Source organism: Anneissia japonica, unplaced genomic scaffold (assembly GCF_011630105.1).
Source record: "Anneissia japonica isolate Jap-2015-1 unplaced genomic scaffold, ASM1163010v1 scaffold2214_len273412_cov153, whole genome shotgun sequence".
Classification (NCBI taxonomy): Eukaryota; Metazoa; Echinodermata; class Crinoidea; order Comatulida; family Comatulidae; genus Anneissia; species Anneissia japonica.
The window spans coordinates 201,782-215,184 of record NW_022682691.1 but is presented as its reverse complement, the minus strand read 5'-3'; the positions used below and the strand labels follow the sequence as shown (position 1 = coordinate 215,184).

Genomic DNA, 13,403 nt, shown 5'->3' with positions numbered 1-13,403 from the left:
ATTATAAAAAAAATATTTTAAAAAAAAAATTTTTTTTTTTTTTTTTTTTTTTTTTTCTTATATTTTATTTAATTTTTCAACATAATAATAACTCAACATTAACATGATAATAACTCAACATTAACATAATTAACATCATTAACATTATTTTCAACTTTTTTTTTTTTTAACATGTTTATTCGTTATTAAATTGATCATTCAGATTAATTCTGATGTCGTTATCATTAGAGAGTTCAACTCTCTTGTTATGTTCAATCTTAGCCTTCTTGGCATCTTCCATTCTTCTTGTGTTCACAATTCTGGTACGGTGCTGTCGGTATTTTTCGCAGATTATGCAGTGCTCCTGAGGCTCATGTATCGGTTTAGATCTGTCATTGTGCATAGCCCGGTTAAGTTTTTCGTTCTCTGCTATCTGGCTGTGGCACCTAGCTTCAGCGCCGTAGACTCTGTCTTCATATGCGATTATCCTAGCCAACATAAACTTTGATCGTCTTTCTAGGCTGTCGCTGTCTTGTTCCCTAGTTTCCAGTTGTCGCAAATGTTCTTTTGTATCATTTTGCAAGTCGTATAAGATCCTTTGATCTTCATGAGCTTCTAGCAGGTTTTCATACTTTCTCTTGTATGAATTTCTGCTTCTTGTAGCCTCTCTTACTACATCGTGAGCCTCTTGTATGTTGTGTTCAATATTGCTCAACAACAAGTTTTTGTCATGGTATTCGGCCGTGTTAGCTGCATATTTTAGCATATTTCTAAGCTGCTGGCTAATCGTAACTACCCTATTGTAGTCTAGTTTTAACACACTTACTTTGGCTCGATGTTCGATTATTGTTCTTTCTGCTTCGTTCTCTAGCACACTGACTTGCATTCGAAACACTCGTATCTGTTCAGTTTTGGTATCCAATGTTTCTTCCATCTCTGCTATCTTGTCTTCCAATCGTTTCTCTTTGTCATGAGTCAAGCTGATATACTCATCAAACTTGAGTAGTGTGTCTTTCAACAGTAGTTTATCTTTTTGAATGTCCTCTTTTTCTTGTATGAAGTTTGCGAAATCTTCGTCGAGTTCTTTTTCGCATTCTTCCAAATCTTTCTGTTCTTGTTTTGTTATCTTTTCAATGCTTGCAACTGCAGCCATCGTATCCATGATGTCTTCTTATTCTTTTTCATCCGTTTGAATGTTAATTGTTGGCACTTCTGCCACATCATCCGAGCTGCTTGAATCCATATCCGTTTGTTTTGTTGATTGCATTTTCAAGTACTTTTTCTAGTATACCTCTTATGTGTACTATTTCCTGTCCGTTCAATTCTGTTTGCTCGTGAGTATAGAACGTGCAAACTGCCGTAGCAAATATTACTGACACAAATGTTAATACTAACCAGAAACTGATTGTGAATATAATACAACCTCCACAGTCTGAATCGTCTCCAGCCATGATTCTCCTCCTGCAATACCTGTAGGATTGTTTCAGCATTAATATTAACCTCCTTTTCTAACAAGTCATTTACAATTCTCATTAAATTTGACATAGTGGTTAAGTTATTCGCACTGAATTTCTTCTTTTCCGGTTTTAAGTCTTCCGGATTTGGATTAGGGCTATTCTTAATGATATAACGTTTCCAGGCTTTCAGATTCGATACTGGCTTGCAATATCGGTTCATCAATCTAACGCAATCGCAACCCATGCTAGTTAATGCATGTTCCAACATTCTAATAGCTTTTTTTTTCCTAAGGTACAATGCTTTGCCGGTTTTGGTATCTATGGCAGACAATACCCCATGCACATGCTTATTTTCTTGGACATATTCGTCCGGATCTTCTATCGTACCAAACTCCAATTGAATGGTGTTCTGGCCATTTTCGCCATAGGTACTAGTATATAACTGTTCCTCGTAAGGTCTTATCAGTGCGATATTGTTTGCCATACCGTCCCCAAGCTTAGCTAAATCAATAGTTACTGCCCAATACCGGGCTCTACTTACGGCATCATTTGTCCCTTTGTCTTCAGCCATTTTCTTTTAGTTTCTTATTGCAAACGGCGTAAAATACCAATCAAGTAAATAGTATCTTAGAATGTCCGCCAAGCAACCAAATTTCAGTTCCCTGTTTACCTCGCTTATTTTATTTCTCGTTTTCGTTCTTTTATTGTCCACGTTGTCTCTCACTGGGTCGGAATGTATCAACTCGTTCCAATCTATCAGTGCGAGTTCAATGTCTATCTGGTGCCTTGGATCCTCGTTCTGACAGAGTCCACACCAATGCACCGGTTTAGCTTCTAGTAATATCTCCTTTGCTCTTTTCTTACTCAATTTCCTGCTTTTAGGAGTTTGTCCTCCCCACACCACCTCTACGCTGCTTCCACTACACTGTCCCTCCTCCTCACTTTCGCTTAGTTGCAGTTTTGGTAGTTTAGGCTTTTTTTTTCCTCTCTTGCTGTTTCCTCTGCTTCTCTCCTTTTTTCGCACTTGTACTTTCCAAGCTTGTTTTGGAATCCGAATAATAGCTGCTCATAGTCCTGTATGATTCTATCTGTTTCGTCTCTAATCTCTTCAAATCTTATTTGTTGTCTGTGGTGTATTGCCTGGTAAAATCTCCTCGTTCCACTGTTACTATAATAGTTACCTTCCTTTATCAGCCAGTGCAATTTGTCCTGGATTTTATTTAGTTTCTTAGTATGTTTCTTCCCCAATGTGTATCGTTTACAATGCTTCTTGGCACATGTCTCAAAGAAGTTTACCAATATTTTGCGTTTATCCTTGGTATATTCTGTAAGTTCGTTCGTCTGTAATTAAAAAAAGGAGAGAAGGATTAATAAGTACAGTTTAACGTGAATTTTTGTTTAACCAACCTTAATTTTATAATGAAAAAAAAAAAAATTTTTTTTTTTTTTTATTCATTTTTTTTTATTAACTTTTATTCAACATTTTAACATTTTAACATGATAATTCAACATAATAATTCAACATAATAATAACTTTTTTAACATTTTTCTTTGTTTTTTAACATTAACAATATTTATTCGTTATCGAATTGATGGCTTAGGTTGATTCTGATGTCGTTGTTTTGTCCCATTGCAATCATGTTGTTGTGTTCAATCTTCTGCTTCTTAGCGTCTTCAACCCTTCTAGTGTTTACTATTCTGTTGCGATGGTTTCTGTATTTCTCGCACACCATACAGTGTTCTTGCGCCTCGTGTATTGGTTTGCTTCTCTCATTGTGCATAGCACGATTCAACTTCTCGTTTTCCGCAATCTGGCTATGGCAGCGAGCTTCCGCCCCATAGACCCTATCCTCGTACGCTATTATACGAGTCAGCATAAATTTGCTGCGGCGTTCAAGGCTGTCTACATCATCTTCTCTATTTTCTAATTGCTTTAAGTGTTCTTTCGTATCATTCTGTAGATCATAGAGTATTCTTTGATCCTCGTGCGCTTCAAGCAAGTTCTCGTATTTCCTCTTATAACTGTTACGGCTTCTGGTAGCTTCTCTCACAACATCATGTGCCTCCTGAATGTTATGTTCTATGTTACTTAGTAGGAGGTTCTTGTCATGATACTCGGCAGTGTTTGCCGCGTATTTTAGCATATTACGCAGCTGTTGTGAGATAGTTACTACTCTATTGTAATCTAATTTAAGGCAACTCACTTTGGCCCTGTGCTCGATGATCGTTCTTTCGGCTTCGTTTTCGAGGACGTTCACCTGCATTCTGAACACTCTCAACTGTTCTGTTTTCGTGTCTAGAGTCTCCTCCATCTCGCTAATCTTATCTTCTAGTCTCTTTTCCTTGTCGTGTGTAAGGTTGATGTATTCATCAAACTTTAGGAGCGTATCCTTTAGCAACAATTTATCCTTTTGGATATCCTCTTTCTCTTGTATAAAACTAGCAAAGTCTTCGTCTAGCTCCTTTTCGGTTTCCTCAAGTTCTTTTTGTTCCTCTTTAGTTATCTTCTCGATGCTGCTCACAGCAGCCATTGTATCGATAATATCTTTCTGTTCATTCTCATCAGTTGATATGTTGATTGTTGGCACTTCTGCCACATCGTCGCTGCTGCTTGAATCCATTTTAGATCGTTCTGTTTATCGCACTTTCTATCACTTTTTCTAATATGCCTCTAATATGCACAATTTCTTGGCCGTTGAATGTTGCTTGCTCGTGTGTGTAGAATGTGCACACAGCAGTTGCAAATATAACACTAGTAAATGTTAATACTAACCACAGTACTATCGTGAATAAGATGCAATTTCCGCAATCATTCTCCTCTGATGCCATGAGTTTAACTGTGACTATTTTCCGGTTCTCCGTTCTTTTTATGCACTCGCCCGGCTTCCCTGCTTCAGCGCTCAGCCAATTAGCTGTCTACGCGCTCATTTCCGCTTCCCCGATTGGCTCCGCGCGCCGCTATTCCTCTCACGTCCGCTATGTTAATCGCGTACGCACAAACCGTGATTGACAGCGCACAGTTACTAATTTTAGTAACGCGCGTCTTCCTGCTGTACGCGACTTGTTTACTACTTGTATTTTTCCATCACGTGACTCAAGTGATTTTCTGTACATTTGAGATACCATTTCCCAACCGTTTTCTCGCCTCTATCTTCCCCTAAAGCTTTTTATACGCTGTAGTAGTCCCTTAATGAACCAAATACGTTAATCGGGGTTAATCGCAGTTCTTTTTTTGCCTAGTACCGTACCCTGTACCGTAATACCTTACTACACCCCCCTCCCTACCCCAGGGGGTGTTATACCGCCCTCTACTAGGTAGATATTTGGTTTCTTACCCTTAAGGTGTGTTACTTCTTCAGCATATATATATAAAAATCGCTATCTAGGAACTGCCCCCACCCGTTGACCCCTGTTCAGTCACAAACTGAACAAAAGGAGAATCGACAATGAAAAAAGCAGCAAAATCAGTAAGAGATCAAGCGTCGGCGGATGTGAAAAAAAAAGTAAAAAGCACGATAAAATTCTCGGAAAAGATAAAACATCCAAAGAAACTAGCAGACGCAATAAAAAAAACTACGGTACACACCGGGAAAAAATTCCTAGGAGGGGTGAAAAACCAAGGGCCGGAGATGATGATAGACATAATAACAAACATAATAGAACATTACGTACCAAACGACGAAGGAAAAATACTAACGAGAGCCATAGGAAAAATAACAGAATACTCGGTAGCGTTCGCAATGGGAGGACCGGCAGGACTAGCGGGGGCAGTACTGACAGACCTGATACTGTACACGATACAAACAATATCGGCGTACACAGAACAACAACTAGAAGAACTAGTATACAAAAAAAATTGGAACAACAGATACAAAGAAGCTCTAGAACCATTCCTGGACATTGACAAGGAAAATCCGGAAGGAGAAAAATTCATGGAGCTATACATATGGATATACGAAAGATTCATATCAACAATAGGAAGACAGATGGACCAAGAAGAAGCGATAAACCTATGGAACGCTCTACTAACGGGAATAACAACGTACAGCGATCCGGAACATCCGTGGAAAGACCTAAACAACGACATAATAAACAGAGAAGCACCGATAAACAAAGATTTCGAAAAGGTAGAGAAAATAAGCGTACACACACTGATACAAGAATACATAGACGTACCAACCTGGCAAGAAATATATCAGACTGAAATAGACGGAGAACAATCGGGAACTGCGCAAGGAGGAGGCATACCAAGAAAACACCAAGGAGTGGACAAATCAGATGTGAAAGAACCAAAATTCGACTGGGACGATATCGATCCGAGAGACCATAAAGTGAACCACGACAAAATAGAACCGTACCATTCGCAGGAAAAAGCATGGAGAGCACACAAAGAAGAAGAGAGATTAGCATCTGAAAAAAATCCTAAAAACAGAAATCCAGTAAAACCAATACCAATACCAGGAGGAAAAATATCTAGAGGAGAATTAGAAGCAACAGATATAGAAACACTGAGACGAAAAAGAATAGAGATATACAGAGAAAAGGAAAGAAGAGAATTCTTCACATTAGACAGACACAGTGAATTACCAGAAGAAGTCGAAGACGAAGGCTAAATGCCAAAGAAAAAACAAAAACAGAAACACAAACGACCGATAGACAGCGACAGCGACGATGAATGGAGAGACTTCAACGCAAAATGGAACGAAATGGATGAAAAATGGGCAGATTTTCATGAAAAATCAAAAAGACAACATGTTACCTCAACCCCAAAAGAGAAAACAGAGAGGAAAGAAAGGAACGTGTTTGCGAGTCTACATACTCCGAAAAATATTCCGAAAAAGACTGATGGAGGAGCAACAGCGAAGGATAGAACATATACTAAAAGCCCAGGAAAACTTGGAGCAAAACAACGAGACCAAATGAAAAGTTTCTTCAGAAACTGGCTAAAAAATAAAAAAGATAAGACATTCACGAAAGATCCAGGAGCACCGAAAAAAAAATTCAAGAGACCAAGCCTAAAAGAATGGGAAAAAATAACAGTAGAAAAAGGAAAGCAAAAAAAAACTAAACCTGACAAACTACGGAGAGACGAACGGCCGCATCTACTCGATTGGGATAAACCAATATTAATAAACCACGAACAAGGATGGGTGTCAGGACATCCAGCAATAAGCATAGAAGAAATGCCATCCATAATATGGCCAGAAGATGAACCATACCAAAACATAGACGAACCAAATATTGAAAACGAAGAAATACCAGAATTTGGCTCACTAGCATCATTCGACTTTGAACACTCGTCATCGTTAGATGAAGGACAAGAACTACCCAAAAAAACAAAACCTTGCGAAGGCGATCTATCAGGCAATCAAGCGCCTCAATTGCACGACATGTGGGCTTTCGGCGGAGGAGATGCAGGAGCAAGTAACGGAGGAGGAAGTGGAGGAAATGGAGCTGGTGGAGAACCTATGGACTTTGCCCAGATGGATCCTGGAGCAGGAGGAGGCGGCGGAGGAGGACCGGGAAAGCCTGCGAGAACGGAGACGAACGCGTACGACACGCCAAAACGACTACACTGGCAAAAAGCATACAATCTAAAACTGGAAGACGCAGATTTAAACAGAAAAGGAACGCTAGCAGCATTCTACTGGCAGAGTCCATCGTTCCAAGACTGGGACACGTACGCACAACATCAAGCGGGAACACACAATTACGTACCAAGATCAGCAAGAGATCAATACATACTAAGACAAGCAAGAGGATACAGCAGAATAAGACTAACTGGAATAAAAATAAAAATAGAGGTAGCATCACCAACGTTCGCAGCAGAAAAAATAGAAGGACTAATCGACGATGCAACATTCTACACGTGGGTACCACCAAAAGAACATTACTTACTAAACTACAATTCAGATCAATCAAAATCGATGAACGAACTATTCGACAGCAACATACAAAACAGAGTATGGATAAACCCACAGGTAAGCAGAACGCACAATTACTTCTCGGCAGCACCGACACTAAAATTCAGTCTAAATCCGAGATGCGACACATTAGGAAGCGTATTCAACGAAATGACGGAAGCACCGGCAGCAGGAGAAGCAGACAACGTAGAAGATACGGTAACGAGAAAACTATACAACAAAATAAACTACCTAAGCAAATCAATATTGGGAAAATGGAACAACGTACTAGACTTTTTCGGATTCGAAGAACAAACGTTCAAGTACAACGCATCAGGAAAAAAAAGATTCAAAGACGAAAATACAACATCAAAAAAAACAAATACAGATACACCAACAGAAAGAGCACACGACGAATTGGAAAGATGGCAGACACTAAAATACAAGAAAGGAACACCAAGAACAGTACCTGAGATGTTATTCTGCGGATACTTTGGACTATTCTTACCTGAAAATGTACCAGATTGGATAAAAAAACAATTAATTAAGATAACTCAATACGAAGAATACGAATTAGGAGGATATGACCCAATTAATAATGATATGATACAATGGGCCTCATTAGCATACGGGATATCAGATAACATAAATCACTTGGGGGCAGCAAATGCTAAAAATGATGTTCCAGACTGGGATCCAGACCCAATTACTTGGACACACTTTTACAATCACGAAAGAGCCTAACTCTAATCACGTGACTCAAGTGATTTTCTGTACATTTGAGGTACCATTTCCAAACCAAAAATTAGCCATGTATAATAGTTATCTAGATAACGGTTACTTACTCCAGCCGAGCGAACGACTCTTTATTATTGCCTTGACTTATGTCAAGGAAACGATCCTTTGGATCGATGCATAGTTATGTAAATATGTTTATTCCAAGAAGTGTTATTGTTAATATGTAAATATGTTGATGTTAATAAAGGCCAATTACAACAATTGCAGCGCTCCAATAGGAGCGGTCCACCCATAAAGGGTGCGGAAGGCCTCGCTCTCTCGAGTACCCCTTAAGGTGTGTTACTTCTTCAGCATATATATATAAAAATCGCTATCTAGGAACTGCCCCCACCCGTTGGACCCTGTACAGTCACAAACTGTACAGGGCCCAACTAGGGTAAGGGACCATTCCCTAGATAGCTCGGAAGGATTAGGAGGCTCAAATGCTTACGCGCGTTCCAGCCAATCGATGCAAAGCTGGGCTTTTGTGAAATGGTGAAGAAGTGGTTGGGAAATGGTATGTCAAATGTACAGAAAATCACTCAAGTCACGTGTTCAATTATAATATTCATTTATTAGATACTTCAAAGTAGGCATATCAGACGAGACACCGTCATATATATAGTCAAATCTACGCCTAAGTGCAGAGTAGACCCCGTGGTAAGAGAAATATCTCTTGGAATTAAATTCAAAAGGTAAGTTGCTTGTAAACAACCGCACGAGGGAACCATGGCACGTCGCCATGCTTGACAGGCACAGTTATAGGCCATTTGTCCAGAATGTTCAACATCAAAGTCGGGGTCATTACAGGCTGGGGTCCACCTTTGGTATGTAGAACGTGATGATAATCGTCGAAAAGGACGACAGATTGTCTTACCCCTTAAGGTGTGTTACTTCTTCAGCATATATATATAAAAATCGCCATCTGGAACTGGCCCCCTCCCGCTTTTCGTTATCGTTCATTTGGCTATGACACCTAGCCTCGGCACCGTATACACGGTCTTCGTAAGCAATGATTCTCGTCAACATGAACTTAGCCTTTTTCTCAAGGTGATCTGGATCCTCTCTTCTTTCTAGTTCTTTCAGATAATTTTTTGTGTCGTCTTGCAAATCGTATAAGATTCGCTGATCTTCATGTGTCTCAAGAAGTGTTTCGTATTTTCTCTTATAGGCATTGCGGCTCCTAGTCGCTTCCCTAACTACGTCGTGGGCCTCCTGCACATTGTGTTCGATATTACTTAGCAATAAGTTTAACACTTACTTTTGCTCGGTGTTCGATCAGTTGTCTTTCACTTTCTGCTTCAAGCACATTCACCTGCATTCTAAAGATACGCAATTGTTCAGTCTTCTGGTTCAGCAGTTCTTCCATTTCATATATTTTGTTCTCGTTTCTCTTGTCTTTTTCGTGTGTTAGCGCAATGTACTCATCAAACTTTAACAAAGTATCTTTGAGTAGTAGCTTGTCTTTCTGTATGTCATTCTTTTCCTCGATAAAGTTCTTAAAATCTTGTCCAACTCTTCTTCACATTTCTCTAGTTCTTTTTCTTCTTCCGTTGTTATTCTTTCTATGCTGGACACTGCTTCGATGGTATCGACAATGTCCTTTTCTTCCTCTTTATCTACTCTTATGTTGACGGTAGGTATCTCCTCCATGTCGTCGCTGCTACTGCTTTCCGAAGGTTTTGTTGATTGCATCTTTAAATACTATTTCTAATGTATCTCTTAGATGCTGAATTTCTTGACCGTTTGCTTCGCTTTGTTCGTGTGTATAGAAGGTGCACACTGCTGTAGCAAATACTATTGATACGAATGTTAATACTAACCAAAACAGTATACTGGGAAAGGGTGCGGAAGGCCTAGGGGGAGATATGTAAGAATCGCCATCTAGAACTGGCCCCCACCCCGTTATGCCCTGTCCAACTTCGTTGAACAGGGCGTAACACCTTAAGGGACTTCTAGGGGGAGATATGTAAGAATCGCCATCTAGAACTGGCCCCCACCCCGTTATGCCCTGTCCAACTTCGTTGAACAGGGCGCAACAGGGTAAGGGGCCAGTTCTTAGCTGGGAAGGATTAGGAGGCTCAAATGCTTACGCGCGTTCCAGCCAATCGATGCAAAGCTGGGCTTTTGGTGAGGAAGTGGTTGGTAATTGGTAAACGAATGTACAGAGAATCACTCGAGTCACGTGTTCACTTATAATATTCATTTATTAGGTACTTCTAAGTAGGCATATCAGATGAAACACGATCATATATATGGACAAACCTACGCCTAAGAGCATAGTATACCTCGTGATACGAGAAATATCTCTTAAAATTATATTCAAAAGGTAAGTTGCTTGTAAACACAATTGCACGAGGAAACCAAGGTACGTCTCCCTGCTTGACAGGCACAGTTAGAGGCCATTTGTCCAAAATGTTCAACATCAAAGTTGGAGACATCGCTGGTTGAGGTCCACCTTTTGTATGTAAAATGTGATGATAATCGTCGAAAAGGACGACAGATTGTCTGGAATAACCGTCGAACGAAGGATGTAAATCGGCCATAAGCCCGCTCCATTTGTAAATCTCTCTGGAATCGATAGATTCGTAAACCCAATGAGTCTTGCCAGTTCCACTCTTTCCGTAAAGATATATAACGGAAAAGGCTTTTTCCGTTTCAATAATTCAGTATTACAATCTTGTATTTGCAGATCGTTCATGATGCCACATGCAAAGAAAAAAAGTAAATTCACATTAGCAGTGGAAGAAGCAATATTACCAGAACTGGAAGAAGAAGCAGAACATGCAACAACATTTCAATGTATCTGTTTTGAAAAATAAATGTCACTCGATTCAAAATTTTATACAAGTACATTTTGGGTTTTTTGTCTAATTAGAAAAATAAGATGCAATTAAGTCTAATTCATGTAAGACATGTTTTCGAGGTTTTGTAGATCTAATTGAATCAGGATTTTTGGCCTGACACTTTTCAGCATACTTTCTATATCTTTACAGGAAGTGTTGGACCCAAAATAAGGTCTTGCAAAAACATATGGGTTTGCCTGAGATACTCCTATGCCAGTACGCATTTCATTCAGGAAATCAATGTCGGAAACCATCTCTTTTGTCAACAGTACTTCCTCTTTTGCCTCTAACTTCGATCCTTTTTACTTTGAGAGCTAAAGCTTTCTCGACTTCTGTGAGGCTCTGATATATTTCATCAGGCACATCCTCTTCATTTTCACAAGCTTTATTGTAATCAACTTCTGTAATAGTAATCTTTCTGTTTCTCCACTTCTCCTTTTGTTAAAAAGAGAAATACGTGTTAATGTTAAATGGCATAGTTCTTGCCAGTACTGGGTTGAACTGGGGTTTTCTCTTAGGGCCGCTTCACTTTGAATCCTGTTTGTTTTAAGGTATTGAACAAGGTTCTTTACTATCCCGAGCCTCATCTAACGTTCAAATTGGCCGAGATGACCCAATAATGTTCGTATTTTCCGATAGAAAATGAGAAAGCATAAGAAGAATAGTCAAAAAATGAGGAACACATCACAGATGAAACCAGAGTTACATGAACATCAACACATAAATAAATTCCGCGACCTACAATTCATCCTAGCTACTGGCCGATATGACTGTATAGCTGTAACTGAGACCTGCTCAATGAACTCATTAAAATGATAATGAAATTCTAATGCTGGGTATGACTTCTGTCGTAAAGACCGAGTAAATAAACGCGGTGGTGGACTTCTCTACTTCGTGCGAAATTCTTTACTGTCTATTAGGCGCTTTGAACATGAACCAGATGATGAGATCATGGTTGTAGAACTTCGGCCAAACAAATGTGAAAAATTGGCTTTGGTCTTGCGTTATTGCTCACAATCTGGCAGAAGGTCAATGAATTTTGTTTGAACTTTGAATCAACGTTGGATACTCTGCACAGTATCTACCATCAAATACATATTCTGGGAGACTTTAATCTACCGGCAATCAAGGGTTGCTCAATTACTAATTAATACTAATATTAATTAATTACTGTATTAATAGGTATTTTCTTTCACAATTAAATTTTATACCTTAAGATCAAATTGTGATAATATACTCGATCTAATCTATAGGTATAGTGATATTTGTGAATCTATAGAATCATACATAATTCTCAATGTGAGCTGCCGGACATTCGATATGGAAGGACATGCTTTTAGGCAACATACACATTATATATTCAATTTCTCTCTTAATACTGGTGTATTACCAAGTGATTGGCTCAAAGCCAATGTTGTCCCCGTATTTAAAAAAAAGGTGATAGGCAGCAGATAGCTAATTATAGACCTATTTTGTTGTTATGTATTGCCAGTAAAGACATGGAACGCGTTATTTTTTAATTTTGTATTCCCCGTTTTTAAAAACAAATTACATCCTTTTCAACACAGCTTCATTAAGGGGCGCTCCACGGTTACCCAACTCATTTCTGTGTTTCACAACATTAGTCTGAATCTAGACAATGCTGGGCAAGTTGATATGATAAACCTCGAGCTCACGAAAGCGTTTGACAGTGCCTCTCATAAACTACTGCTGCACAAATTACGTTCTTTTGGTTTCCACTCCAACCTACGTGAATGGTTTAAAGCCTATTTATTAAACAGGAAGCAACGTGTCGTAATTGAAGGTGTTCGTTCTAATTGGCTTCCAGTAATTTCGGATGTGATCCCACAGGCGTTCATTATGGGTCCACTAATTTTTCTGTTATTCATTAATGACTTGTCAAGCTCTGCCCTGCATTCGACCGTCGCATTATTCGCCGACGATGCTAAGTGTTTTAAATCAATTAATACCAATAATGATTATTTCCAGCTCCAAATTATATCCCTAACACGTTCTAAACGACCCATTAAATATGTTTATACGATGAGTGGATTGAGAGTACCAAAACTGTTAAGGATCTTGGGGTTGAAATAGCATCTAACTTGTGTTGAGATGGTCATTTAAAACTGTTAAAAAATGTAACATGAAAATGGGTATGATCAAGCGTTCAATAGGATTCAATGCACCAAAAAAGGTTGCATTAACATTATTCAAAGCACTCATTAGGAGTGATATCGAATATTGTAGTTCTCTTTTGAATGGGACTTCTGAATGCAATTTACTTAAGGTTGAAAGACTTCAACGTTGGGGAACCAAATTTATTCTCAACTATCCTGATTATGACTACAAACTATATATATATATATATATATATAGATTAAAAGGCAAAATACTGGAAAACAACAATGCTGTGGGAAACAATGGCTGGATCTCAGTAGAGA

The 13,403-nt window shown here is 38.9% G+C and overlaps 1 protein-coding gene across 1 annotated transcript in view; it reads right to left on the bottom strand.

The window, feature by feature from the left end:
• Window positions 1–62: 62 nt before the first annotated feature.
• Window positions 63–13,403, bottom strand: part of LOC117108558 — a 30,888-nt gene continuing 17,547 nt past the window's right edge. The window contains exons 4-5 of the mRNA XM_033250646.1: window positions 1,978–2,777; window positions 63–1,449 (exon numbers count right to left, since the gene is read on the bottom strand). Of these exons, the coding sequence (XP_033106537.1) occupies window positions 176–1,141 (966 nt within the window). The 5' untranslated portion in view covers window positions 1,142–1,449; window positions 1,978–2,777 and the 3' untranslated portion in view covers window positions 63–175. The remainder of the gene's footprint in view (window positions 1,450–1,977; window positions 2,778–13,403) is intronic.